This window comes from Desmodus rotundus, chromosome 2 (genome assembly GCF_022682495.2).
Source record: "Desmodus rotundus isolate HL8 chromosome 2, HLdesRot8A.1, whole genome shotgun sequence".
In the NCBI taxonomy this organism is placed as follows: domain Eukaryota; kingdom Metazoa; phylum Chordata; class Mammalia; order Chiroptera; family Phyllostomidae; genus Desmodus; species Desmodus rotundus.
In genome coordinates, this window is record NC_071388.1 from 93,400,887 (window position 1) to 93,426,795 (window position 25,909).

At 39.2% G+C, this 25,909-nt stretch overlaps 1 protein-coding gene across 5 annotated transcripts in view; it reads right to left on the bottom strand.

The window, feature by feature from the left end:
* The window catches only part of LSAMP (limbic system associated membrane protein), a 611,154-nt gene that overhangs the window by 31,086 nt on the left and 554,159 nt on the right, over positions 1-25,909 (bottom strand). For all 5 annotated transcript variants that reach the window (XM_024578048.3, XM_053918397.1, XM_045186054.2 and 2 more), the window contains exons 4-5: positions 10,335-10,469; positions 351-471 (exon numbers count right to left, since the gene is read on the bottom strand). In XM_024578048.3, the coding sequence (XP_024433816.1) occupies positions 351-471; positions 10,335-10,469 (256 nt within the window). The remainder of the gene's footprint in view (positions 1-350; positions 472-10,334; positions 10,470-25,909) is intronic.

The window sequence follows — 25,909 nt, forward strand, 5'->3', positions numbered from 1 at the left end:
GTGCAATCCCATACATATTATCTGAATTGATGTCCATCCACGGAGAAGACTCCAGGGATGGATGAGTTTCTTTGGGCTTGACTTCTACTATGAGTGAGAAACACATACAGGTGGAAACTACCCGCTGAACCACCTACCTCACTTCTGCATATAACCTGAGTGTTTTGAAGCTTCAGCTTAAGTATTACAGTCCTGAAAGCACTTGATAAAAGGACTTTGAGAAGAAAGAGCCTAAGGGAATAGGTCTATGTAATTATAGCTGGGCTTGTTTTTGTCATTGGGGCTCCTGGTGGTGCCCCTAAGACCAACAATTAGAGCAATTAGGCACAGCAAGTTTGGCACATACGTACCTGGTGTCATCCCGGTACCACTCAAAGTCAGGCGCAGGCACTGCCGAGGCCTCACATTTGAGTGAAGCTTGTCGTCCTGTGGTGGCTTCATTACTCTTGGATTCCGTGATAGTGGGAGGATCTGTGGGAAGGACAGGCACATGGTTTGCATGATGGTCAGAGGGCGCTCCAGAATTCCCATGCAAGAAGTAATTGGAAAGGAGACTCTGATCAGAGAGGTACTGGAAAGAAATAGTCTTAAAGCTCCATTTACATGAATTTATGACCAGCTGAAGGGGACTGATCACTAAAAACTAAATAAAAATAAGAGGTGATTAATGAAGCCACAGATTTGGTGGGACACTTAACTGGGACACTTAGTGAGGTTTTATGGAAATAGAATCTAGGATTTCTTTTTCCTTCCTCCAATTCACCATCAGTTATTTCAAGCATGGATTATATGTACATAGTTTTTTTTTATTTTCATAAATTAGGTGGTGATACTAAAGGACTTGGGATTTTAATGTATAATTAGAGCATTTTTCTCTTTCATCATCATCATTAGCATCATGGTGATTGTTACAGGTTGGGATGACAATAAGAGTCTGACGAAAATAATACAGGTCTAAAGTTCTTCAAACCCAAGCTTAGCTTACTATTTTTTTTAATAGTTCAGAAAAACAAACAAACTAGTATTATATGGTTATTTAAGCATTTTTTCTTTTCTGTGTTTCCTTATTGCTATGACCCAGTAAATGATTGCTTTTATGTGGGAAGGTGTATTGTGAAGTCTACGTTGGTACATAGAAGCCTTCCTGGTGTGTCATCCTTCTACTCTCTCTGGAAGTTGTGCCCTTGATTCTGTCTGCTTAGAACTGGCCCACAAAACTATACAAAATACATCTGGCATTCTAATTTGTCATAATTAAAAAATGTATATATATATATATATTAGTTTATTTTCCTTTATCCATACCACTTTTTTTTACATTCAATATTATTTTGTATTAGTTTCAGGTGCGCAGCATAGTGGTTAGGCAATCACATTCTTTACATGGTGTTCCCACCAATATTTCCAGTACCCACCTGGCACCATACGGACTTATTACAACAGAATTGACTATATTCCCTATACGCTACTCTACATCCCCATGACTATTTTGTAACTACCAACCTGTACTTCTCAATCCCTTCACCGTTTTCACTGAGCCTCCCAACCCCCATACCCTCTGGCAACCATCAGTCTGCTCTCTGTTTCTATGAGTGATTCTTTCAGCCAATCCAATGAAGGGTGGAACAAGTGTCTACGGGTCCACATGATGGAGTAAGGTTGGTAGATGTGGGCTCCTGGCTTGATGATGCTGTGTTTGACAAGGTTATGGACCTTTAGGGAAAAAAGAATTTTTTGTCCAAAACTTACTTGCCAGAAATGGCAACTTGGCTACATGCACATAAAACAAGGAGACTTTCCCCTCCCCACTTCCCTCTGACCATTGTTAGATTGTTCTTAACTCAATGTCTCTGGTTATATTTTGTATAACAATAAAAATAAAAATTAAAAATTAAAAAAAAAGGAGACTTAAAAATATTTAGAATTTGCAGGAAAAATTTTATTTAAGGAAAATAGTAAAGTGATTTCTAGTATATAAAATTTGTTTAAATCTCTTCAGTGCCTGGTTCAGCTCACTTGTTTCTGAGTTTTCTTCATATTCAGAAACTATTTTTCAAGTTTTCTGCCTAAAGGAGACTCTGATCTTAGTTAAGGAAGTTATATGAAAGCATCTAGTTAGTCTGCAATTTTCTCTCCTGTTTCATTTTCACATGAGCTTGGACATCTTTAAATCATTGTCAGTGAAGAGGAGTTAGAGCACATTTGGATAAGCACCACCAGCCTGTGCGTAAATAGACATGCCAGAGTGAGTGATGGTTGTTGTTTTGTTGCTTTAGAATTATCTGCTCGTTTTTGTATAGACACAAAAAGGCAACGTGATGAGTGGAAAGAACCCTGGGTTGGAAACTAGGAGTCCTGGAATTTAATTTCAATTTGCTTGTGTGGACTTCCTATCACGCACTTTATCTTTCTGAGCCTTGGTTTTATTACCAATGTAATGAGGGAACTATATACTTTAATGATTCCTTCCAGCTATTAAAGAAAAATCCAAGTTCTAGTCAAAACTGCCCATTCTTTACAAATGGGAAGTTTGTGTCATTATGATCCAAATGTATTTTCATACCCATGACTCATTTAACCCTTAAATTGTTAGATTTCAAAATTGTAGTTCATTTATTTATTTCATGGGTTAGGAATCAGGATTAGCAGTCAGAAATGGAAACACGAGGTCTGATTTTGATTCTTCTCTTAAGCAGAACTGTGGCCTAGGCAAGCATCTATATCAGTCTGAGTCTTTTCTTCCTTATCTTTCAAAGCAAGGACTTAGTTTAAAATGAGCACTAAGGGGTTCCATTTAAATTTGTTCATTCCATGATTGGTTACATAGACCATTGGAGCACATTCATTCCAAGAATAACTGGGGTAGTGGTGTTGGTAGAGGAGGTGTTTGTGGGGATAAGACATGCAATATAATTTAAAAGTTTATATTTAAAGTTTGATAAACCTGAGCTTAAAGCTAGGCTCTGTCTCTTGTTTTCCTTCCTCATTAGAGAGTTTAGTACCTTGTCTAGAGTCATATTGCCTCAATTTTTTCATCTATGAAATGTTGGAACCAGAGACAAGGAAGTCCAGTTGGACATTGCTGAAGGATTCCAGAGAGAGCCTGCATTTGGTTTATGATAAAAGGGCTGGAAAAAATGGAGGGATTTGAGATTGAGAGATACTGAGCTTCAGAATTGATAAGACTAGATGTGAAGGGTGAGGCATAAAAGGAGGCATGTCAAAAATAACACAGATAACAAGCAAGTTTCTGGCTTAAACCTCTAGGTGATGCCATCCACTAAGATAAGATACATAAGAAGAAAAAAAGACAATCAGCAGGAATACACTGAATGAATATTAGTTTCTTGTCCTCACCTCTTCACTATAGAGTTAGTTGACCTTTGAGCAATATAGGTTTCAACTCTGTGGTTCCATATATATCTGTTTTTTAAAAAAGAAATACTATAAATGTTTTAACATTTTCTTTTCTCTAGCTTACTTTATTGTAAGAATATATTATATAGTACATGCAACATATAAAATATGTGTTAATTGACTATTTATATCATCAGTAAGACTTTTGGTCAACAGTAGGCTATCAGTACTTAAGTTCTGGGGGAGTCAAAAGTTATACATGTATTTTTAAAAAAGATTTTATTTATTTACCTTTAGAGAGGGGAAGGGAGAGATAGAGGGAGAAAAACATCAATGTGTGGTTGCTTCTTGTGTGCCTCCTACTGGAGACCTGGCCCACAACCCAGGCATGCGCTCTGACTGGGAATTGAACCAGTGACCCTTCGGTTCGCAGGCCAGCACTCAATCCAGAGCCATATGAGCCAGGGCTATACATGGGTTTTTGACTGCAAAGGGACTGGTGCCCCTAACCCCTGCATTGTTCAAAGGTCAACTGTATTAGGTTCTTAAGCTGCCAATGACTCCACAATCTGTAGCATGTTGGCTAGAGAAATAATCTTGCTTCTGATTCTATTGCTTTGGTCAATTGCTCAAATTGTAAAATGAGTTTTAACCAGTTTATGAGTTTCTGGAGCCATGTAACTAGAGCCATGGAGCCATGGAGTGCTTGTAACTGACAAATCCTTAATGATGAGTACTGCTGTGCTCAACCAGCCCTAAACTTGGGTCAGACTCCACCCGTTCCACCTCCTCCACCTGTGCACTCATTGCTGTAGCACTTCAACCTAATAATGCCATGGTGGAGCCTCCCAGTCCCTGCAACAGGAGACCAGGAATACAGGTATCAGCTCCACCGTCTCATGGGAAAATTCTTCCTTGCTCTGGACTTTCCTCCCACGTGGCAGGGACTTATTTAGTATACCTCCTTGCTCTAGGACCCAGGGGGAAGAAATGGTTTTTCTGATTAAAAATTTGGGGAATAACAAAGTAGGTGTGTTTGGCTTTGCTCTTCCCCTTCTTCCTTTTGAGACCAAGCTTCTGGTGGGGATCAGAGTGTCTCCTCTGCTTTTCCACACTGAAGTCTTACTTGGGCTCTCCCTTTCCCACTTGCCTGTAGGCATGCCTGCTCCAGTCCAGGGCTACCATACTTGGGAAGGGGAATTGGCCACACAAACTCTACCTCTCACCACTTTGATTTCTAATAATGGGGGCAAATGCAATGTGTTCAGAAACTGAATAGTTAAGTAGCAAGCTATTTATGAACTCCTCAGCAATGCCAGCATGGGAAAGGTGGCAGTAAACTAGGGTTCAGTACTCTTAACTGTATAGGGACAGGATGACGCCACTCAATGTCAAACGTGAAATACTTGCTTCTCTCATTGAAAATCTAGGAAGTCTCTCATATTAGTGTAAATTTACAGGTGATGATAAATGTATGAAGAGCTTGTTGTTTCCAATACTTCTCAGATGACACAATGGTGCAGGTCTGTTTGTTCATGCCTTATTGGAGTGAGCATTTCAAAATTCATTTGTGATAAATTCTACATTGGCGAGGCTAAGAAAAATTATTACAAATCATATTGTGGCATGCCTATTGCAGTTAAAATAATAGCTGTCCTTCCTCAAAATATGGTTATAATAAAATTGTGGTAATAATAATGCTGCATGGAGGTCCGTTGTTATTCTTTATTTGACTTTGGAATAGCTCACAATTGGTAAATAATTCTTCCAACTTTCATTACTTCAAAATTCTGGGTTCTGAAAATATTAAAAAGGGCTCTCTCCTCTTATATCACCCCTAACAAGACTGTCAGTTAAGATAACAATGACAGTGGCCTAGCAAACAGAATATCATTTATTTACTATTCCTGATATTAGGAATAATAGTTTAAGTAACAAAATTCTTAATAACAAATTCAGGTTATAAGCATTTACTATATGTCAGCACTATACTAAGCTTTAGATGGTCTTTTCATCCAAATAATAGCCCCTAGGAGGTAAGGACTATTAACCCATTTTATAAATGAGAAGACAGGCCTACAGAGGGTCAGTAACTTGTCTAAATTCACATAACCAGCATTTGAAGGAGTCTAGATTTGAACCCATCTCTATGAAGTTCATGCTCTGATCCTCTCTGTGCTGCCATTTGAATGAATTCCTGCTAAGGACAAATATCATTTAGAGAAGCATGCTGGTAGCTTACAAGGGAAATGTTACATACTTCTGCTGTTGCAGACATTAAAAATGGCACAACATGCGTTGAAGTAGTGGATATAAGCTCACATTTGGAATCAGGAGATGAGGGCTGTTTCTGCCTAGGCCACTTAGGTCATTACCTCCTGGAGGTGACACACTAAGGTCTTCGCGCCCCTGACCTGTGAATGAATGTAGGTGATGATACCTTCCTATCTATCCTTCAGGTTTGATGTAAGAATCAAATAAAATCACAGATATGAGAGCATGTTTAACACCTGAGGTAATTACATGCATTCTTTCCATTGCTATTATCATATGGTGTCATTGAAGGAAAGAAGACTTTGGAGTTAGGTCTGGGTTACAGTCCTAATTCTGCCACTCACCAGGTCTTTGATTTTGTGGCAGAAAATGCTCACATGCTCTGAGCTCTGTTTTTGGCCTCTCTGCATGGGGATGACCCAGTTGTCTCCCAGGATTAGTGTGCAGTGGTGGACCGATGGGGTGGGAGCAAAGAATGCGGGCAACAAGAACAACATTGTCCGTAGAGAATTTAGAAACAATAATGGAAGTAACTAAAAGCTGTCTTTTTGTTGTTGTTGTTAAATCACCATCTATCAGCAATACTCAACAATGTCAGTGATAAAGTAAATACTCCTGCTTGCTGGCGTAGGTTCCAGTCCAACATGCCACCCCACTTAGCTGGCCTCTGGCACTGTGATGATTACAGTGAATCATAAAAAATCTTTAGCATAATCTTGGCACTCTGAAGTCACTCGTAAAAATTATGGTTCTTGTTCACATTGCAACGTTACGATTGAAGACTACAGTAACTCTGGATTCTTACTGAATATTTCCTCTCAGGATCCCATAAGATATAATAAACATTAGAATGTGTCTTTACTGATATCCTCCCAAATATAAGAATAAACTAAAGGTTGGCATGGGGAATGGAAAGATGAAGCTATGAATAGCTAGAGAAGGTGCCAGTTGGTTCCATATTGAGCAGGTATTTTACGAAAATTTCCTCAGCAGGTGATTTTTGAATCAAAGCCCTGAAAGAGTCCATTTAAATGCATTTGTATTACCTGGAGAAAACAGATGTCTCCAGTCCCACCTGTGCATTCTCTAGGAGTAACCTCTGCTTCCTCTAAAATAATAGCTCTCAAAGGTAAGGGGGAGCTGTAGAAATGCCAGTGCCTCATGCCCTTCAACAACTATGTTGGGTTGGTTATCTTTGGACACCAGGGTGGTGGCAGAGCTGAGTTCAAAGGGTGACAGGCAGAGGAAAAGAGGTTATAACAAATGCCAATGCGAACCTAGTTGGAGAGATAGCTGTGGGAAGGCAGAAGGTGAAAACATTAGCTGGTCATTGGGGTGAGGAGAAAGATTCACAGCAGGGGTAGGTTGTGAAAAGAATTTCTCCAGGAATAGGATGAGAGTCCAGTGTAGGATGAGTCAAAATAAAATTAATAGGCTGTATTTATTAGATATTTACTATGCACTAGATATTATATTCAGTATACTGGACACTTGGAAGAGGCAACCCCCTGGGTAGATCTGCTTTTAATGCACTGTGAGAACTGAAATTGAGGGATTGCACATAGACCCTGTCATGCGAGGGTATCTGTCCTTAGGACTCTGATTTGAGAGAAATCAGCGGCTATCCTGTAAGCAAGATACAAGAAACCAGAAATGGTGCCTATTGTCCAATATTTTACTAAGCTTATTAAGTTGGAGAGATTTCAGGCCAATAACTTTAGCTTCTGCAAACTCCAGGACCTCTCCTACCTTTCAGAAAATAGATTTTGGGTATCAAATGATTACGTGCAGTACCACAGATGAAGGAGGGAGAAGAATTATCAAGAGAAGTGAAAAGGGGAAGACTGTAGAATCCAGCTTGTGAGCTTTGTCTCTCGGTTTCCTGCTCTAGCTTCTCAGTGCAGTGCCACAAATACCTGTTGGTCACTGAGTAGAGGAATCAATAAAATGCTAGTGGGCAATAATTACCAGCACTGGGATTCGTTTTTTCCAGTGGTGCTCAGGGTCTGTTTCATTACAATAATCTATTTAGCCATTAATTATCTAAGCCATCTTGATTCTCTGACCTAATTCCAAACCCTGTGTTTTGAAAAGGAAGAGGAGTAAGTTTAAATAATGGGACATTTCCATAATAGGCAGGCTTAGATGAAGTGGCAAAGGCGATAGCAGATATTTCTCAGTATTCACGAGTTGTGCTAGCCAGATCTGGTTCTATAATGTAATCTTGGAGACTTCATCTCCTTAGTGTGATTGCGCTTAAGCAGAAAAAATTGTTTGAATAGGGCATGAGGAGCAGTGGCTAGTTGTTTTAATGTATTATAAACATACCTTATGAAGTGTTGGTAAAAAGGTGATTCCAAAGGAAACTGATACTTGAATATACTTCTTGATTTGAAACCAATGCCATTTGCAAAGTCTGAAGAAATGTTAAGAGGGCAGAGTTTACCCGTGAGTTTCTTACCAACTCATTGAGTAAACAGTTACTGGGGGTCTAACTAAGCTCTCCAGAGTAGATTTCCATGTTATGAGGTATTTTTTCAAAACCTCAAGATTCTGTCCATAATCTTCTGTGGCTCAATCATCACTAGCAAAACCTCACATTTTCACAAAAACCATTTCTTGAAGATTATCAGTATTTTATTCTGTTCTAAGTTACACTTTGGGGACAGTCAAAAAGGAGCAATGTCAGACTAATTGCAGTAATAATAAAAGGACCCAGGCGGCCGGCTTTGATCATGGGAACCATCTGCAGTGCGGACCACTTTGATGTTTCACACAATGGAAGCATAAATATTTTCTGTGTATGCCATGATTGGACTTTCAGAAATCTAATTAAGATGAAGGTCAATTAGGAGAAAATAAAACCTTAACTCCAAAAGTCAGAGAGGAGGTGGAAGATGATAGAATGGCTGTGTGTACATAAAAGAAGCTAACTAACCTAATTACAACTTGTATCAACACCCAGAGAAAGTGCCTTTCATGTGAAAAAAAAGGTCCTAAAGCATTTTATAGCATTGAGATCATTAATGTGTCTTTGAAACACACCCAATACTGGAAAAGAATAGTAATACTGGCATTTCAGAACTCTATTACTAAAAGAATTGCAGACAGCTAGGGGATAAAAGCACTTCAGAGATCATCAAAAGCAGCCCCTTGCTTCTTGGAAATAAGTGCCATAAATGTCTGTGGCATAGTCGTAGCTACTGGATTCTTCTTGGTACGCTGTGCAGAAGAACATGCTAGCTGTTTCAGAAGGCTGCAAGGCTGGAGGAAGGCGCCTGGACACAGTGCAGCCCAGCATGGCTGGGTCACCTTAGGCAAGATTCCTCAGCAGTTTATGCCTCTGTTTCCAAATTTTTAAAGTCAGAAAAATAATATTTATCTCATGACTTTACTGTGAGTATTAAATGACAAACATAAATCCCTTAATCCAGGGCTGCACACTGTAGGTAGTAAGAATGGAAAACTCTTCCTTCTCTTCCTGTTTTTCCTGAGAGCATGAGCTTTAGAATCAAACTTAGTCTGAGTCCCTCTCTTCCACCTGCTTTCTGTGTTACTGGAAAGACTATTTTACCTCCTTAGGCTTCAGTGTCTCAAACTATAAAGTGGAGTGAATTATATCTACGTCCCCAGAGAGTTAATACAGAATCACTAGGACATAGGTAACTGCATGGAGGACTTAAGAGAACAAAAAGTAACCAAGGTCCAAAGCATATTTTCAATAGGGGTTGTATCTGTGTAAGTATGTTATATGTGCATTATGTGTATATCTGTACATGTAACACACACACATGTCTTATATGTGCACATGTGTGTATATATGTGTATATGCATTTATATATAATTGTGTGTATGTGTTAAATACAGAGGAGGAAATAACTGTCAGGACATCCCTTTATCCCTGGTCACTAGCCACAATTATATGATGTGAAAACTTAAATTTTAATGATGTGGCAAGTCATTTCTAACTGAAAAGGGTAAACAAATTATCTTTATTCCCTTGTTGGGTGACACATATCATATGAAGCCAATCCTACCTCCCATCTTTTAAACTACATCTAAGGATTCTTTCATCTGAGAAGTTCAAAATATGCCTACTCACCTATGCAACTTAGAGAAATCTTACTTTTCAATGCCCATAATTTGGGACACATAGATAACCAAAATTAACTTATCAGTTATCCCTGTTAGCCCTCAGGGATACATGGTATCTGACCACAGTGGCTTGAATTTGTTACCAAGGCCAATTAGTTAAATAGCAGAGGATAAAAATATGATCTTGGGTTATTCCTTATGACAAGCAATGCATTAAGATGAAAATTCCATTTAAGGCAGATATGAATTGTTGCTTTGTTGCTTTTTTCCAAAGTGGTGTGACCTTGGTCTCCATAAAGACTTGAAGAGTGATTGCCAGAAATGCTAGTGCTGTCTGATTATGTTTTCTTAATTCTATACTCTGAGTAAAAGACAATGTGTATTGTTAAATATATTATGGGTTATATATTTAGAGTTGATAGAGTTGATTTATCAAATTCAAAGGCCAAATGCTGCCCTTGGATGTGTCGAATCTATAAATGTGCATCCCTGACCAGAGGAACATCTGCTTGAAATGCAATGTTCTTTTGCTAATGGGATCTGCAGAGCTCCCTGGAAGTGGAGGTGGGCCCGGGCACACAGCACCTGCTGGCTGCTGCCATACTCACAGTTCACAGTGACCTTGACTTGTTTGACATCTGCTGAGGAAACCTCATTGGCAGCTTTGCACTCATATTTGCCTGACTGCTCCCTGGTGATGCCGAGGATCTCCAGATATTCTTCTTCTCCTTCAAATTCTCTTCCTGAAAAATAGAGGTTTGCATGATTGTTTTTGAAATTTAACATATGCAGCAGATCACCTCTTCTTCTTCTTTTTTTTTTTTTTAGAAGCAATCAATCCACATGGCTTTTCTATAATTTGACAATGTGTTTGGCTAAGGCCAATTCCACAGAAGTAGACTCCAAGACAAAATGTCATGTGAAAGTGATCAAAGAGGAAGTGTTATCAGGAAAATGTAGGGGAGTGGGAAATGGAACCTGGCAAGAAAGAAGCCCAGCGAGGGTGTAATGCCAAGTTTCCCAGAAGGCCAGCTGGTTCAATCACTCAGGGAGCTCTGGGGACAGCACACATCTCACTTCAAAGTTGTCCTGACCAAGAGGCAAGAAGCTGAAGTGTTTATATGGCCTCATCCCTCAATCATTGGTTAAGGGCTCAGAACAAAGTGGGAGTTGGGGGGAGATGCTCACTAGTTGTAAAGGACTCAGAGGGGCTATGGGTAAAGCCCTGATACCATCAATCACATCATGCTGCAAAGCACTCTTTCAACCAAGGTTGTTATTAGAAGGAGAAGTGGGTTTCTTTTGAGAAACTTTCACTCTTTCCCCCCCTAGTTTATGTGGAATTCTGTTCACAGGGTCATGTTCAAAACCCTGTCTTTCAGTTATGGCTTCCTTGTTCAGTGTGGAACTACATCATTACTGAGACTTCCAGGCCATGGACAAGATCCATGAGAATGTGCCCCTGATGGTACATTTTGTGACAGATTGTGTCACATGGGGAGACAGCAGGGAGCTAAGTACCATTTGCTTAAACAGTTGGGATTGGAGGTCTAGTGACCTTTTTTTGAAAATCCTATAAAGTTGGACATTTCCATTATAGTAAAGAAATCTCAAGATTGGCAGGCTTGTTTAATTCTCCTCATGTCGAGAAAAAATGATTAAATGACTTCCTTCATAAAGGGGGGAAGGAGATAGATAATGAAGGGAAAGTGAAGGGGAGGAAAAAGAAAGGGGACCGAGAAAGTAAAGAAGAAAAGAGGTTGAGCAGGAAGAACTTGACCTTCAACTCTAGCTAAATTGCACCCCCTCACTCCCAAGTTGCAAAACCCCACGGCTGCTTGGGCCAGGATAGAGCAGCTGGGAGAGTGCTGGAGAACACAGGCCTGCCATCTTGAAGAAATCTTGCCCTGGTCATCCTGCACTAAATGGTACTAATTAAAAGCTTTACTTGAATGCCACAAGCTGTTTTCCTTTTCTGGAAATTCCCTGATGGCCAAAGCAATGTAATAGATAGTCAGCATAAAGACAAATTCACTGTCTAAATATGTCGGCTGAGCCTGTTAAATAGGCTCCCAACAGAAAGCACAGCCTCTTTGATCACAGGCTATAATGCAACTGTCAGGAACACTCCAGACTTCAAGTCGATGTCTCTATTGCTAGTTTTGAGGAAACTTTGCAATCCTAATAATATAAAGGCAATAGTTATATACAATTATTTGGCTCTGAAGTCTTAAACATTATCTAGCACACACTTCTACTAAAAATGTTTTATAGACTAAGTTTATAAGTATATAGGTGCATATTATTTATAAAAAGCTAATTTTTTAAATCTGTGTTTCCCCTTTTTTCTTCTCCACATTCAAGCAAAGAGTCATACCTGACTTCACAGGTCACAGATGTGGAATGTGGTAGAAAAGGAAACAGAAATCTCAGAAGGGGTAATAGTCCACTCTATTGGATTAGATGGGAGGATTTGGGCTTGGAAGAAAATAAAAGATTGTACATTCTTGTGTCTATGGATCTATGGACTGAGAGTCAGCCAGCTCACTGATGCTAAGAATCTTCTAGTTAAGCATAAATACCCTGAAGAGTAATGGCAGTTCTGACCACTGCAGGCCAGAAATAAGTGTGAGCTCATTAAGAATCTGTAGTGGAAAGAGAAACTGACAGTAAGACCCAATTATTGATTTTGAGAATGATGATGGGTTGAATAAGAAAAGGGTTCAAGATGATTTCAGAATGTTTTAGGATTTCTGTCCCATACCCATCAATCTTGTTCCCAAGTGGGTACAGATGTGAGTAAAAGAGAGAACAACTATGGTCTTCTTAGAGGTGACTAACAGCACTGAGTTCTTTTCAACTTCCATAAAATACCTAGAAATGGAGAGTAATTGACCTCAATTTTACATTTTGAATTTCTGAAAGACATAAGCCAGTTCCAGGAGAGATAAAAAGATAATTTTAGCAGCAGCACCTACGTCCCTACCAGTTTGGAAAGATAGCACCATGAGACTAAACATTAAGATGAATTATAGAAAATAAAATAATATTTACTGGGTTTTGTACCTGGGATTCTTCTTTGCCAGTGCAAGTATTAATAATTTCATTTCTTCCCAATAAGCTGATTATAAAACAGATCCTTATGGGATGCATTTTTAATCCCACATCTCTAGGGAGAATTCCCCCATTCCTATGTGAGGATAGAGGGGAGTTTTCTCTTAAATGCCCCAGCCATAAGGCAGAAAGATCATTTTTGCTTTTCCCATGATAACTCTTTTCCACTGTTATGGCTGCCTCTGCCACAAGCATCAATGTGCATAGCTGTTTCAGTGGAGTGGGTGAGCCTCAAAGTGAAAACCAAACACAGGTGAGAGAAACTAGCCTGACAGGAATTTAAAATATTAAACAATATCTCTGAGCCCTCCTTCCTGTCATTCTTCCTTTACCCCTTGGATCCCCTAGTCGACACTCTTGCACTTCTGGCAAGTCTTGCTTCCACAGGAGCCTTTGCCCACAACACATTATCTCTCCTATTTTGCTTGAGAATTTCTCATTAATCCAGTGATTTAAAAGGAAATGGGAGCTTTCCTGTCGCTGGAAAGCCAAAGAACTACATCGTAGATTCCTCAAAAGCCATTCTTTTCTTTTTTTAAAGTTTATTTTTATTGTATTTTTTCCCATTACTATTTATCCCCCTTATGCCCTCTTCTTTTATTTGCAATATCCCTGTGAACCAGCCCAGAGTTTGGCAAGATTAGTTTTTACTCCATAAATATCTATTTGAGTTAGCACAATCAAAATAACAAGCAAGAACTAGAGTCAGGTTCAAGACATTATATACCTCAAGAGAAGGAGCTAAGGATGGAAAGCTGGCTAAGTATTTCTGTAAGACAAGCTGTATATACATCCACTCCCTTTTAATGACCTAATAAGAGAACCCTTATATTGGAGAAGGACAGATGTGCTTAGTTCTCCACCATAAAAGGCTGGATGGGGCATCTCTGCTAGTGTCCTGAGGATGTATCTGTTGTGTGGAGTCATTATTTCAGAAAAAGGTATGGAGACAAAAACAGAGACCCTTGTGGAAACAGGAACAATGCCATTTCTTTCACCTGAGTAACTGCAGTTTCTGGTTTCAAGGCACAGAATATGCTGTGTTAGTCTTGAGTCACAAACCTCTAAAATGTACTCCATGCTCTTGTTCCTTACCCTTTGGCCCCATGTGTCTGTCTCCATCAGTGTATCTTTCTCACACGCTTTCAGTTCACTTGGACTGGCTGCTTTTAACCCAACGGTCCTGTCACCATTTCCTTTCATTCTCTCAACCGTAAGAAGGGTCTCAGGCCAGAATGTGATACTTACCCTGTTAAGTTATCTGTGGAATAAAGCCCTATGACTTCAACTTGGGCCCGTCTCTTATTCTTGTCAATTATTTTCTACCCTTGTATAAATGTTTATTTGAAATGCAAATTTCAATATTTTGCGATTTAAAACATCTCAACCTATTTCCACAAGCTTGCTCATATCACCGGGTGTTATGTTTATTCTGGGATCTGGTGTTTAGTTTAAATCTCCCTTTGCTTAATATGCTTTTGTGTCTCCTGGCAATACGTAGTTGCAATATGCACCTTTCAAACTCTTGCACATAATTAGCATATCTCCTCTTAGTCACTGTTTACTCAAGTTGTACATATTAGTTCTTTTAATATTTCTTCATAAGTCAGAAAGAGGGGCCTAGAGGTAATGGCAAGAGCAAAGTGTTCTCTTCTGTGTTTTCCTAACACAGAGGCAAATCAGCCAGAAACACTTCAACTAAAGTATGCCAGATGCTGCCTTCCGAGTACAGTGCCTTCAGAGTACTGACCCTGCTTTGGTGGAACATGTAGAGATCACATTCAAAATGTTGATTTATTTAGATTTCCAAGGTCAATCAGGCATTCATTCATAAGCAAGCAGCCATTTAAAATTAAATAATTTCCATGGTACTTCTCTTTCTCACTTTTTCCCTTTTTCTCTCTCCTTCCTCTCCGCTCCCCCATCCCCATCTTCCTTCTCTCTCTCTCTCATTGGATACTCACACAAACACACTTATATACATATGCACACACGTAAAGCTATTTACTTACATATAACCTCCCACTCTTTTAGAAGGCTGCATGCAATTTTACTAATACCCAAATATTTGCTCACTAAATAGAGCAGACCTGTTCTTGAGAATTCCTCAGGACATCACAGACAGTCCCCTGTTTGAGATTTTTAAAAAAAGATTATTACCCCAATAATCTTTATCGTATTTTTATTTTTTCCTTTTATTTGAGATACAACAAATAAAATTTAGGAAACTTGTTAAATTTGAGTGTTTTATAACTTTGAAAAGGTAGAATCCAAAGATTGTTACATGTTAGACAATGAATGCATAATTTTTTCATTATTCAGAGAAGACTCTTAAAATCTGTGTAGATATTTTTTTTCACAGAAGGGAGGGTGTGTTTAAATGGGGTTGACATTTCATTTACTCACCTAAATTTGAGTATTTAAGAGTTGTACCTGTAAACACGATAGTTACAAACACAAAGGCACAAACAGATTAATGAAAAGCAAACAAGTGGAACTTGTCTTGCAGGATATGTGTATGTGCACATGTGTGTTTGTGTAGTTGAAAGGGGAGTGAAAAGGGCAAGTAAAAGCAAGCTATAAACTGTTGCTTCTAAAAATAAGAGAAAGATTGTGAATCAATGATGCCATTTGAAGTTCCTTGTGCCAACTTCAAATGCTGTAAGGAATTCCTGTTCTTACAGTACATTTCACTTTTTTTTCCCTAAGGACATTCTCACCTGTTCCTGCTTTTTGTTCTTTCTCTACTGCTTTTGCACATTACGTTCAATGCAGACATGCTTAAAAAAAAGGAAAGAAAGCTAGAGAGAAACACAGAAATCTAGAAAAAAAAGCCTGCGATGTGGTTATGTTTCCTGTCATGTCTCTTTCCCGATCCTTTTGAAGTTTTTTGTTTCTCAGCTTCGTATCCCACCTGAGAGATCAGTTAGTGTTTGACAATGTTTCTGTCCAAAGGCTGAATCCACTTCTCATTGCTATTTCTCATCACCCATCAAGGAATGGGTGAAGACTGGTAAATGATCTGTGATTTAAAGAAGGTAGGTGTGGGGGACAGACACAGTTGCCAAAGCAGCAACCACAGGAAATAAGGAGAAGCAGGGAAGTGCAAGGTATTAAAGAGAATGGGGGTGGAGGGACAAAAAAGTGACATAATGAAGATGAATTTAAGAAAGAGAAGACAGGACACTTCTCTAGAGAAAGAAGCATTTGGCTATTAAGATATGTGAAGTGCATGGAAGAGAAGGGATTGGTTACTCTGTTGTAGAAATGTTCCCTATTCAAATACTAAAACACACCAAGGGTGTGGAAACTGGCTCCATGCCTTCTGCAGTCCGAAAGGGTGTAGTTAGTGCCCAGAAACTGCAGGCAAGCACAGTGCCAGGAAAGATTCACAACTGCCTTTGGCTTTATGAATGATCATGGGCCAAATGAAGAATTTCCTGGCATTATTTTCCTGGCATCCAGAGAGATCCAATTCATTATGGCTTGCATTTTCCCTTTCACATACAAAAATCAGTGAGCTGACATAGTTTAAGCTCAGCAACCCACTGGAGGCTGCCATCCACACATCCTCTTCAGCCCCGGGCCATGGCATTCTGGTATTGTAGTAAAGCTTAACCTTTCCCACCTACTTGTTCTCAGGTTTTAGAAACCACTCTGCCCTTCTAAATGCCAGGTTTGAAATCAGGATCCCCTATGTCTGGTTCTCTGAGGATAAATTATGTTGATCATAGCTATCATTCCATTGTAGGGACCATGTTTGGTTTTGCTATCATTGTATCCCATTGGGCAGCACAATGCTGGATGCTGGCATGTTCGATAAATACTGCAGAGTGACTGTTGAATGAGCAACTACTTATGTAAACATGTTCTGGGCACTGTGCTAGGTCACTTGAATATGTCCTTATCTAGTTCACAATACTGTTATGATTGCTTAAAGATGATGAAACACAGGAACCCAGGTTTAAAGAGGACTCTTAAGGAAAGCGCCCAAGTTTATAATGTTATTAAAGGGGAGCTGAGGTTTGAACCAGGTCTATGAACTTTTGGAGCCCATGTTCCCATTGGGCATGACTACTTTTATTATTAGAATGCCAGGGGATACTAGAGTTGGCTGAATTCTTAGCTCAAAGAATCTGCTCTATTTCTGTTTTTGAGTATAAAATGGGATGTTGAGAATGGGACACTTGGGAAATTTCCAAAGCAAAGCAGCTCAGTTATAGCTAAAGAAATTAAAAATATACCACCAGCTTTCATAAGCTTGGTACTCCTCACTTAACTTCTTTATTGAGAGAATAAAATAAAGTAGTAAGTGAGAAAAAAAGTTGGTATGTAAAATTTTAGTTCAACCCACTTATGTATGAAGCTTCGATCCCAACAGCAAACAATATGAAGCATTGGTGCACACAAATGCCAACAGGCAGCAAAGGAGCTGCAGGAACGGTGTAGCAAGGATTTATATTAGGAAGGACTTACTGGGAGAAGTTTGTTTTCAGAAAGTTGAAAAACACAAGGGGAGAGAATCAGAGCTGGCAAATTATAAAAGGGTGTGGTAGTCTGGTTTGCCTGCTTAAAAAATAGTTCTTCACACAGGAGAAATGAGCAGTGTGCCGTGACAGCGGGACATATTCCAGGGTGTGAGAGGTGGGGTGAAGACTGTGGACTTGCTGTGTTCAGTACCTCTGCATCTCAATAAAGACGCAATCAGGCCCTGGCTACCGTTCAGCTAGTTAGAGCATCATTCCTGATATGCCAAGGTTGCAGGTTCGATTCCCAGTCAGAGCACATAAAATAATCAACCAATGGATACATAAGTGGCGCAACAAATTGATGTTTCTCTCTCCCTCCTCCCTCTTTCCCTCTAAAACAAAATAAAAAAGATACAGTGGAACCTTTAGGTACCCACAAAGTACTGAGTAAAATTGACATTTTAAAGAGTTCCTTCCCCTTTCTCTCTCCTTCTTCTGTCTCCCTTTCTTCTTCCCTCCCTTTTCCGGAGATGACATGGTGTATAAGCATGGAATCCCATGACAATTCTATTTGTTTAATGTCCTTTCTATACCAGCACCACCTTGCTTGGTGCAATTTCTTGGCACTGAATCCTAGTATATACTGTAACATGCCACCCTGTGAATTGCTGTGAAAGAGAAAATGGTTCTTTAAGGACGTCAAATAGTCATCATCAGTCCTGATTAACTGGCAGTGGCTGCCTGGAGCATGTGTTGAGAAGGATTCTGAGGCACAGCCTGGGCTCAATGCAAATGAGGGGCAATATCTATGTGGGCAGAGGGAAGGTGCACCACATGCTTGACCTTCACCCGTCCTGAGGTCTTCTGTGGTCCACTTGAGTCTTCTTGGGCATGAAGAAATATATTCTAAATGCAATATGTAGGTTGAGAGCTAGTGACTTGCTGAGTTTGAATGTAGTTGGTGCCCCTCAGGAGATTAGGAGGGAGTGTTTATTTTGGAATGGAGATAATGCGTTTGACTCTTGACATGGTGGGTATCAGTTTTTCTTAGAACATACTGGGGAGTACATTCTATAGGCACACAGAAATATGGAGTTTCTAAGAGACTAGGGCTAAATGAGGATTAAATATGTAATATATATAATGGTGGTAATTCAAACTACTAAAAGAGAGACTGCAGAATATTTGTATGATGTAGTATGATGTCATAAAGCAAGGACTCACTGTGTCGCTTAATTTTTATTATCTCAGGTGCGTGGGAAATAAGAGGCCAAGAGGTAAAACTATAAAAAGAAGTATCTAGAAAAGTCCTTTGCAATAAAATAAAAGTGAAAACTCCTACAGGTGTTGATTATTTTTTAGACTGTTTCCTAAGAAGGGGGTGAAACAGAACAAAGAATTGCTAGTCCAAGGGAGCAACAAACACGATCTTTCACCATTGTCATCAGAACCGCAGGGGTATTCTGCAACCTGTCATTAGCGGCTCTGCCATGGCTGAGGATTAAATATCAAGAGATACCAGAACAGCAGTTGCTGTTTTCAAAAGTCACATAAATCAATTGGCATTTTGTAAGTGAATGTGTTAAACTCAGCAGGGTAATTGCACTGTGGAAGCATTGCTTGGTGTGGTTTTGTGGCTGCCACAGAAGCCTTTGAAAAGTAATTAAAACAAGGTGGGTTATAACCCCATCTGGCCCTCTGCCTTTTTCTTACAGGTCCCAGTACTACAGTGACCTCCTCTGGGCTCACTCCCAAACCCCAGCCTCACTTCTTCAGCTGGCTTTACTGCTGAAGGAGCTGTTCAATCCCATTTAGAAAACTGTTCTTGCTTAAAGTCAATCAATAAGTAATGAAGAGAAAAGTGGGAGTAAGTGGGGAAGGAGGGAGTAGACCAGAAAAGGAAATGGCTTAAGCTTGAACTAAAGTGGTAGTCTTATACTGTTCCCATTTAACATAAAGTGGGTAGCCTTCAGGGGCTCAGGGGTCTACCCAAATAATAGTAAAGAGTCCAACAATTTGCTTCTTGCTCTTAGACCAAAATGTATGAACTAGGAATCGCCACCATCAACATTCAGTTGGGATGGCAGCCCTCTGCACACCAGCATGCCTCAATCCTGGCCCTGGTTTTTGGACTTTTTGTGAAGCAGATGGATCTCAGAGGGAGTGAGGGTCCTAGCTGCAGCATTGGCAGTACTTCTGGAGGTGGGGTGGGAGAGACCAGGAGCCAGCTCATATCTGCTTTTGAAAGCAGTCTTCTCCCAGGCTCGGCCTACCCACTCCTGGAGGGCTGTGAGGCCAGTGGGCCAAAGCTTAATAGGAAAACAGCAGCGATTTGTCTCCACTGCTATTTGTGTTTCAAGCGCATGACAGCCTGTCAGTGCAAGTGAGGGTCGCTAAATTTACTGCCTTTCAGATTACTGCCACAGTCTCTGACTTGACAAGTCACTTCATTTATAAAGCCCTGCATGAGGATGTTTCCTCTACTTCTTTTTAAATAAAAACAAAGGGAGAGGAAAAGGGCCACCACAGAGGTTTAGATCAAATGGTTGAAATAAAGCTCACAGCAGTCTCAGCCTGATGGGAGGGGGCTCCTTTCATAAACCCCCTTCTGAATAAAGTGGCAAGTGAGGGAAAGGGCTACCCCGATGTTCTTGGTTTGACTGATTTGCCGGTTGGCTGGTCTTTCTTTGGGGGGAGGGATAAAATGAGTTTTTATATCTGTTGAATGTGAATGCTTGCAGGACATTCAAATGGAGATTCCTTCTAAACAACTGGATATAAATGAAGAATAAAACCACTTATTTTTTATTCTTTATTTTTTAATTAATCATTTATTTTCTGAGGTCTTTATAGACTAAAGAAATTAAGTATAGACAAAGAGAAGATGTTAACCATCTAGGGGGTACAAGGCATAGAGATGAGGTACCGCTGAATTCCAAATAAGACTAATAATTCAAAATATAATTCTTTTAGTATAAAAAGACCTAAATACTGAACAGATATATGCAAACAGGCTGTGATCTGAACGGTAGAGCATGGCTTCTGAGGACCATTATAAACAGTCAATTCACGAACATCAACTGCTGCCATGTGGCAGCCAAAGATTTAAACAGGAAGCACAAGAAATAAAGGAAGTAGTAAAAAGATATGATTTCTAATTTTTATAAACTTACATTCTCATTAGGGATAAATAAATAGCTCTGGAAGGCCTTGACTTTATTCATGTGAGTGGGAAATGGATTAAAGGATGCGGGAATTAGTTTCTATTAAAAACTGCTAATCATATCCCCTCAATGATTTTAAATGTTACTCCTATTTACAGCTTGGTTTGTTTCTGGATTCTCTTCTGTTTCTTGATTCTGTTTGTCCATTCCTGGGCAAGTCTCTTATTATTTCATTACATTAGTTTTTTAATACTTTTAAATTAAGGATATGAATAGTTATTTCTCAGCATTTTCCTGATTGAACAGTGTCCTTTTTTGCCATTATCTAACTAGTATTAGTCATATTTAGAAAAAAACTATAGTTTTGTATGTCAGTACAAAACTAGCTACCCATTGAACTATCTTTTTCTCTTACTGTTGCTAAAGTGGTGTTGGAATAACAGGCTATCCTATTTTGAAAAAAGAAATACCCTCATTTTATTCACCAAAACAAATTCAAATGGATCAAATGATTTCAAATTAAAAATTAAACTATAAAAGTAATAAAAGAAAAGACAATAATTTGCTAATATTGAAGAAGGGAATATGCTTCTAAGAAAGCCATGAAACATAGAAGCCATAAAAAAGGAGATTTATTTCTTTGACCACATAAAAAATAATTTTTTTCCATAGTATAAACCTTCATCAACAAAATCTAATAATGCATACATAAACTATAAGATGAAAAATGTATTTTTAATATATATGACACAAGAGGGCCAAAATCCTTAAAAAGCTGAATTTTCAGTCAGTAGGCTGGTCCATCCATTCTGGGAAAGAGTTTGACAATCTCTATTATCACTGAGGATGTACGTATGACCCAGCATCCCACTGCCGCTGCTGTGAAGTCACAGAAGCACCCACACTGTGGAGGGGTAAATCAATTGCTGCATAGCTACATAGAGGATGCCATACGGAAAGAAAATGAGTAGGTGACAGCTGCCAGTGGCAACATGGGCAATCTCCCGAACATAAAGTTGTGTGAAGTAAGTAAAACAGAATAAATAAAGCATAAATACCCTCATCTGAAAATTACAGGCCAACAAAACTAATCTTTTTTTTTTCCAGGAATGCTAGATAGTTGAAAAATTATAAAGTCAAGCAAGAAAAGAATTATCCCCAAATATCTAGCATTGTTATACCTAGTATTTATTAAGTGCTTACTATGTTTCATACTTTTTATATAAGTGTATTCACCTAAGAAAATGTAATTCATGTAACATTAAAATTAGTCATAAAAAGATATATTGGTTATAGAATACTATGTATAGTATATTGTGCTTTGTGTCTGAACATTGTATATACACGTACATGCTCATATTCATATGTATGCTTTTTAACACACTTGCTATATATATACACAGTGTGTACACAAGGTTAGTAACAGTCATGCTTCTGAATTATGGCATCAGAGTGTCAGAAGTATGTGGCCAGGGAATTTTTCTTCATTTCTTGCTTTCCTATACTACTTGAAGTTTTGACATAGATCATATATTTTACATTAGAAGTATTTTTACAAATGAAACTGGATTTAATAATTTCAATATAAGGGAAAGACATACCCACCTTTGTGGCTATATCCTCAAGGCAGGTTTCTCACAATGAAAAAGAAAAATCCCTGAGGGTTTTCTATTTCTGGCACAAGGAAAGAAGAATTAATAGGGAAACAAGATACCAACACCTAATGACAGGTGGAATAGTAGCAAGTTGATATTATCTAAAATCAGAATGATTCTCTAATTGACTGGGTAATATGGAGTTTTAATGACTACGTGGGTATTGTCTCTTTCACCCTCCCTTCTGTACTGTCCAACTGTGTTCACTAAAGAACTGCGACCTGCAGGCTCAGCACAGTCAGCCCTGGAACACTGAGACTTGAGCCTGTTAAGAGGGGTCTGTACTTAGAGTGCGGATCGTGAAGGCGGAAGGTACCTACAGGCGTACTCGGATGCCTTTTCCCTGCTGACTTTCTACCCTGTGGTACCAGTTTGCTCGAACGCTCTTCAGTTCTTGCCACTGGCACTCAGACTGCACTCTATCCCCAGATACAGCTAAAGTTGGGCTGAATCATGAAGCTGATCCATCATCTAGTTGTCAGGATCTCCTTTCCTCCAAGGCTAACGTCTTTGTGCTGTATTTCTATCACTGACTAGTAGCTTACTAGCTGTGCTGTGGCACCATTATCCAGAAATCTCCGTGCCCTGCTATTGTCACAGCCCTTTGGATGAATATTCTGAGAATGATCCTAACTTGAATTTCTTTAATAATATGAACTGTAAGTCTTCTGGGAAAGGGGAGGAGGCCTGAGGTGTGGGTAGAAAGAATCCATCTTTTGTCCTAGTTTGCTTTTCCTTTTATTCGCCTTCAGCCCAATCAAAACTCAGCTTATCTTTCATACAGGGAATTTCTAAGTTTGCTAGTGGCTTAGGCCCCTCACAGCCCAACAGGGAAGAACCACAAAATTATTTCCTTAAAAGTGTGCAATTAGCCCTGGCTGGTGTGGCTTAGTGGATTGAGCACTGGCCGCGAATGATAGGGTTCTCGGTTCAATTCCCAGTCGGGCACATGCCTAGGTTGTGGGTCAGGTCCCTGGATGGGGGCGCGTGAGAGGCAACCACACATTGATGTTTCCCTCCCTTTCTCTAAAAACAAATAAATATTTTTTAAAGAAAAGTGTATAATTAATAGGTTCTACAGTCTACATGAACAATTTTTATGAATGGAGAGGGCAGGTGATAACTAATACCTGTCATACAAAAATATCAGGCTCAGTATTTTTTCCACATTGTATAGCATGGAATTTTGTATCTCAACTGAGCACTTAAATGCAGTCAATGATTTGTTTCTATCAGACAACTTCCCAGCCCTGTGTTGAAGCTGTTTTCTCTCACTTTAGGCAGAAAGTCTGCTGCTATCACTTCTGGCACTACCATATAAGGATCTCAGTGCAATCACACAGAATAACTGTCCAGAGATTCAACTGCTAAGGGACTTCAACCTAGACATGTCAAATGCTTGTATAAGACATTTAATAATTACAAAGCATATTGTTACAAACTGAATGTTTGTGTTTCACCAAAATTCATGTTGAAATCCTACCCCAATGTGATAATAGTAGGAGATGGAGCTTTTGAGAGATGATTATATCATGAGAGTAGCCCTCTTAAATGGAAGTAGCGTTCTTGTGAAAGAGGTCGCAGGGAGCTCTCTCACCCCTCTTGCTATGTGAAGACAAAGGAAAAAGATGGCCATCTGTGCACCAGGAAGTGGGTTCTCGCCATACACTGAATCTGCTGGTACCTTGATCTTGCACTTCCCAGCCTCCAGAACTGTGAGAAATAAATGTTTGTTGTGTAATTCACCAGTCTATGGTACCTTGTTATTGTAGCCCAAACCGACTAAGACAGTATATCTACCCAGGATGCTACTATGCATTTATTTAAGAGTGGAGTCTATTCAAGGATCATGTATTCAGAGTAAGCTACTTGGACCAAAATTATTTATTCATGTCCTAGAAATGGATTTACTGAAGTGAGACCATAGGCTTTCCTATGAAGACTTTTTAAGAACTACCCTTTTGAACACATTTCCTATGTATTTCATAAACTTCAGCCAAATATATTACATTGTCTACTACATACTCAATATCCTTCATAAATAAATTCTATGCATCAGATATTTGCAGAAAATAATGCCTCCTCAGATGAATAAACTCTTACTACCATTTTCAAAATAAAAACTAACTATGTGAATCAATGTATTTTCCCTCTTGCTTGCACTTATAGAAATATTATGCTGAAATTGTCCCCAGATATAGTAATCAGCTTATTTAAGGTTCTTATCAGCATCTATTCCAGTGTTTCATGCCATGTGATCCATGGGCCACTTATATAAGAATGACTTTGGGAGCTCATTATACATGCAGATCACTGAGCCCTTCCATAAAGGTACTGAACTAGAACCTCTGGGGGTGAGGCCCAGGAATTCCATGTGTTTATAAAGCTCCTTGGATGATGCTTGGGCATACCTACATTTGGGACTATCCATCTGATCTTAGTAGTCTTACATACAGAGGCACATCCCTTTTCTTCTCTCAAGGGGATTCAATTAACCTCAACTGACAGATTTAACATTGGCTTGGAAGAGGGGATATCCAGTTTTTAGGTCACGGGAGATTAAGGAGAAAAATTAAATTATCATGATAAGAATCAGCATTGTGCATTGAACTTGACACTCAATTCCTATTTCCAAGCTAGCAGTTCAGCCTACATTTGTTGGTATCACTTTGTGTCACAGACTACTTACATGTGCTAGTTTATTCACCTAAACAGTCATTCTCCTTTCTCTTTCTTTGCAAATGAAACTACTAAGTTTTGCAAAGTTAAGGAACTTCCCCAACATCACACAGATAAGTGGCAGAGCCAAGGTGTATACTCTAGTGTTTTTACCATTACACCATGTTGTAAAAAATTTTAGTTCTATTCCTGGGACTGATCTCCATCTTGCCTACACATTCTAGACACTCGGTTTCTGACAAAAGCCAATGCTGACTGCCTGCTGGTCTGCTTGGGCCCCCACACAAAGCCAGGGTCCCAATTCCCAATTGTCTGCTGTCCTTTGCTTTCCTCTCTTTCCTGAAGTTCCCTGTGTTTTACCTGGCATGGTCATTAGACCATACTGTATAAATCACCAAGAATAGATCTTTCACATGCAAAATTGGACAAGAAAAAACAAATTGCCTTTCCTACTTTGATTATGCATCAATTTTGTTATAGAAGCACCTTTGATCAGTGGATGAGCTGTCTGTAAACTTGGAGAAGAGCAGATGGATGCTGCTGACTTTCTCAAGCACTGGAATACCATTTAAGAGTAAATTAATTTGTACACAGATGAGAGATTTAATTTTTGGTATCATGTTATGTAGGATTCCAAGTATCCCACCCCACACTGCAGTATTCTGATTGTAGAGTTACCTTGAAATTCCATGTGGTCAGCATAAGGTATAGGGAAGGTAAGGTGATGCAAAGCAGGGACTGCCTATATGCTGAGATTTGACAGGTTGCCGGGCAAGAAAAATTGCCTCAAATGTATCAAACTTTAAAGCTTAATTAATTTCCCATTAAGACTTCTTTTGCAATCCAAACATTAATGCAAGTGGTGATACCTTTTATCAGCTAATGTCTTAATTCTCAATTAACCCTTAAGGGACTTGTCAGCCTGCAGGCGATGAGGATAGCTGTCTGTGGGAATAAGTTCTGGGGAACTGGAGGGACTAGAATGGAAGAAGAGGGGTCACAAGTTCGTTCAGAAAGCACATTTCACAAAATTTTGGCTTGCTGTGTCTAAATGTTTGAGGTCACCAAGAAGTACATGTAAAACTGAAACAGAAAATCATTC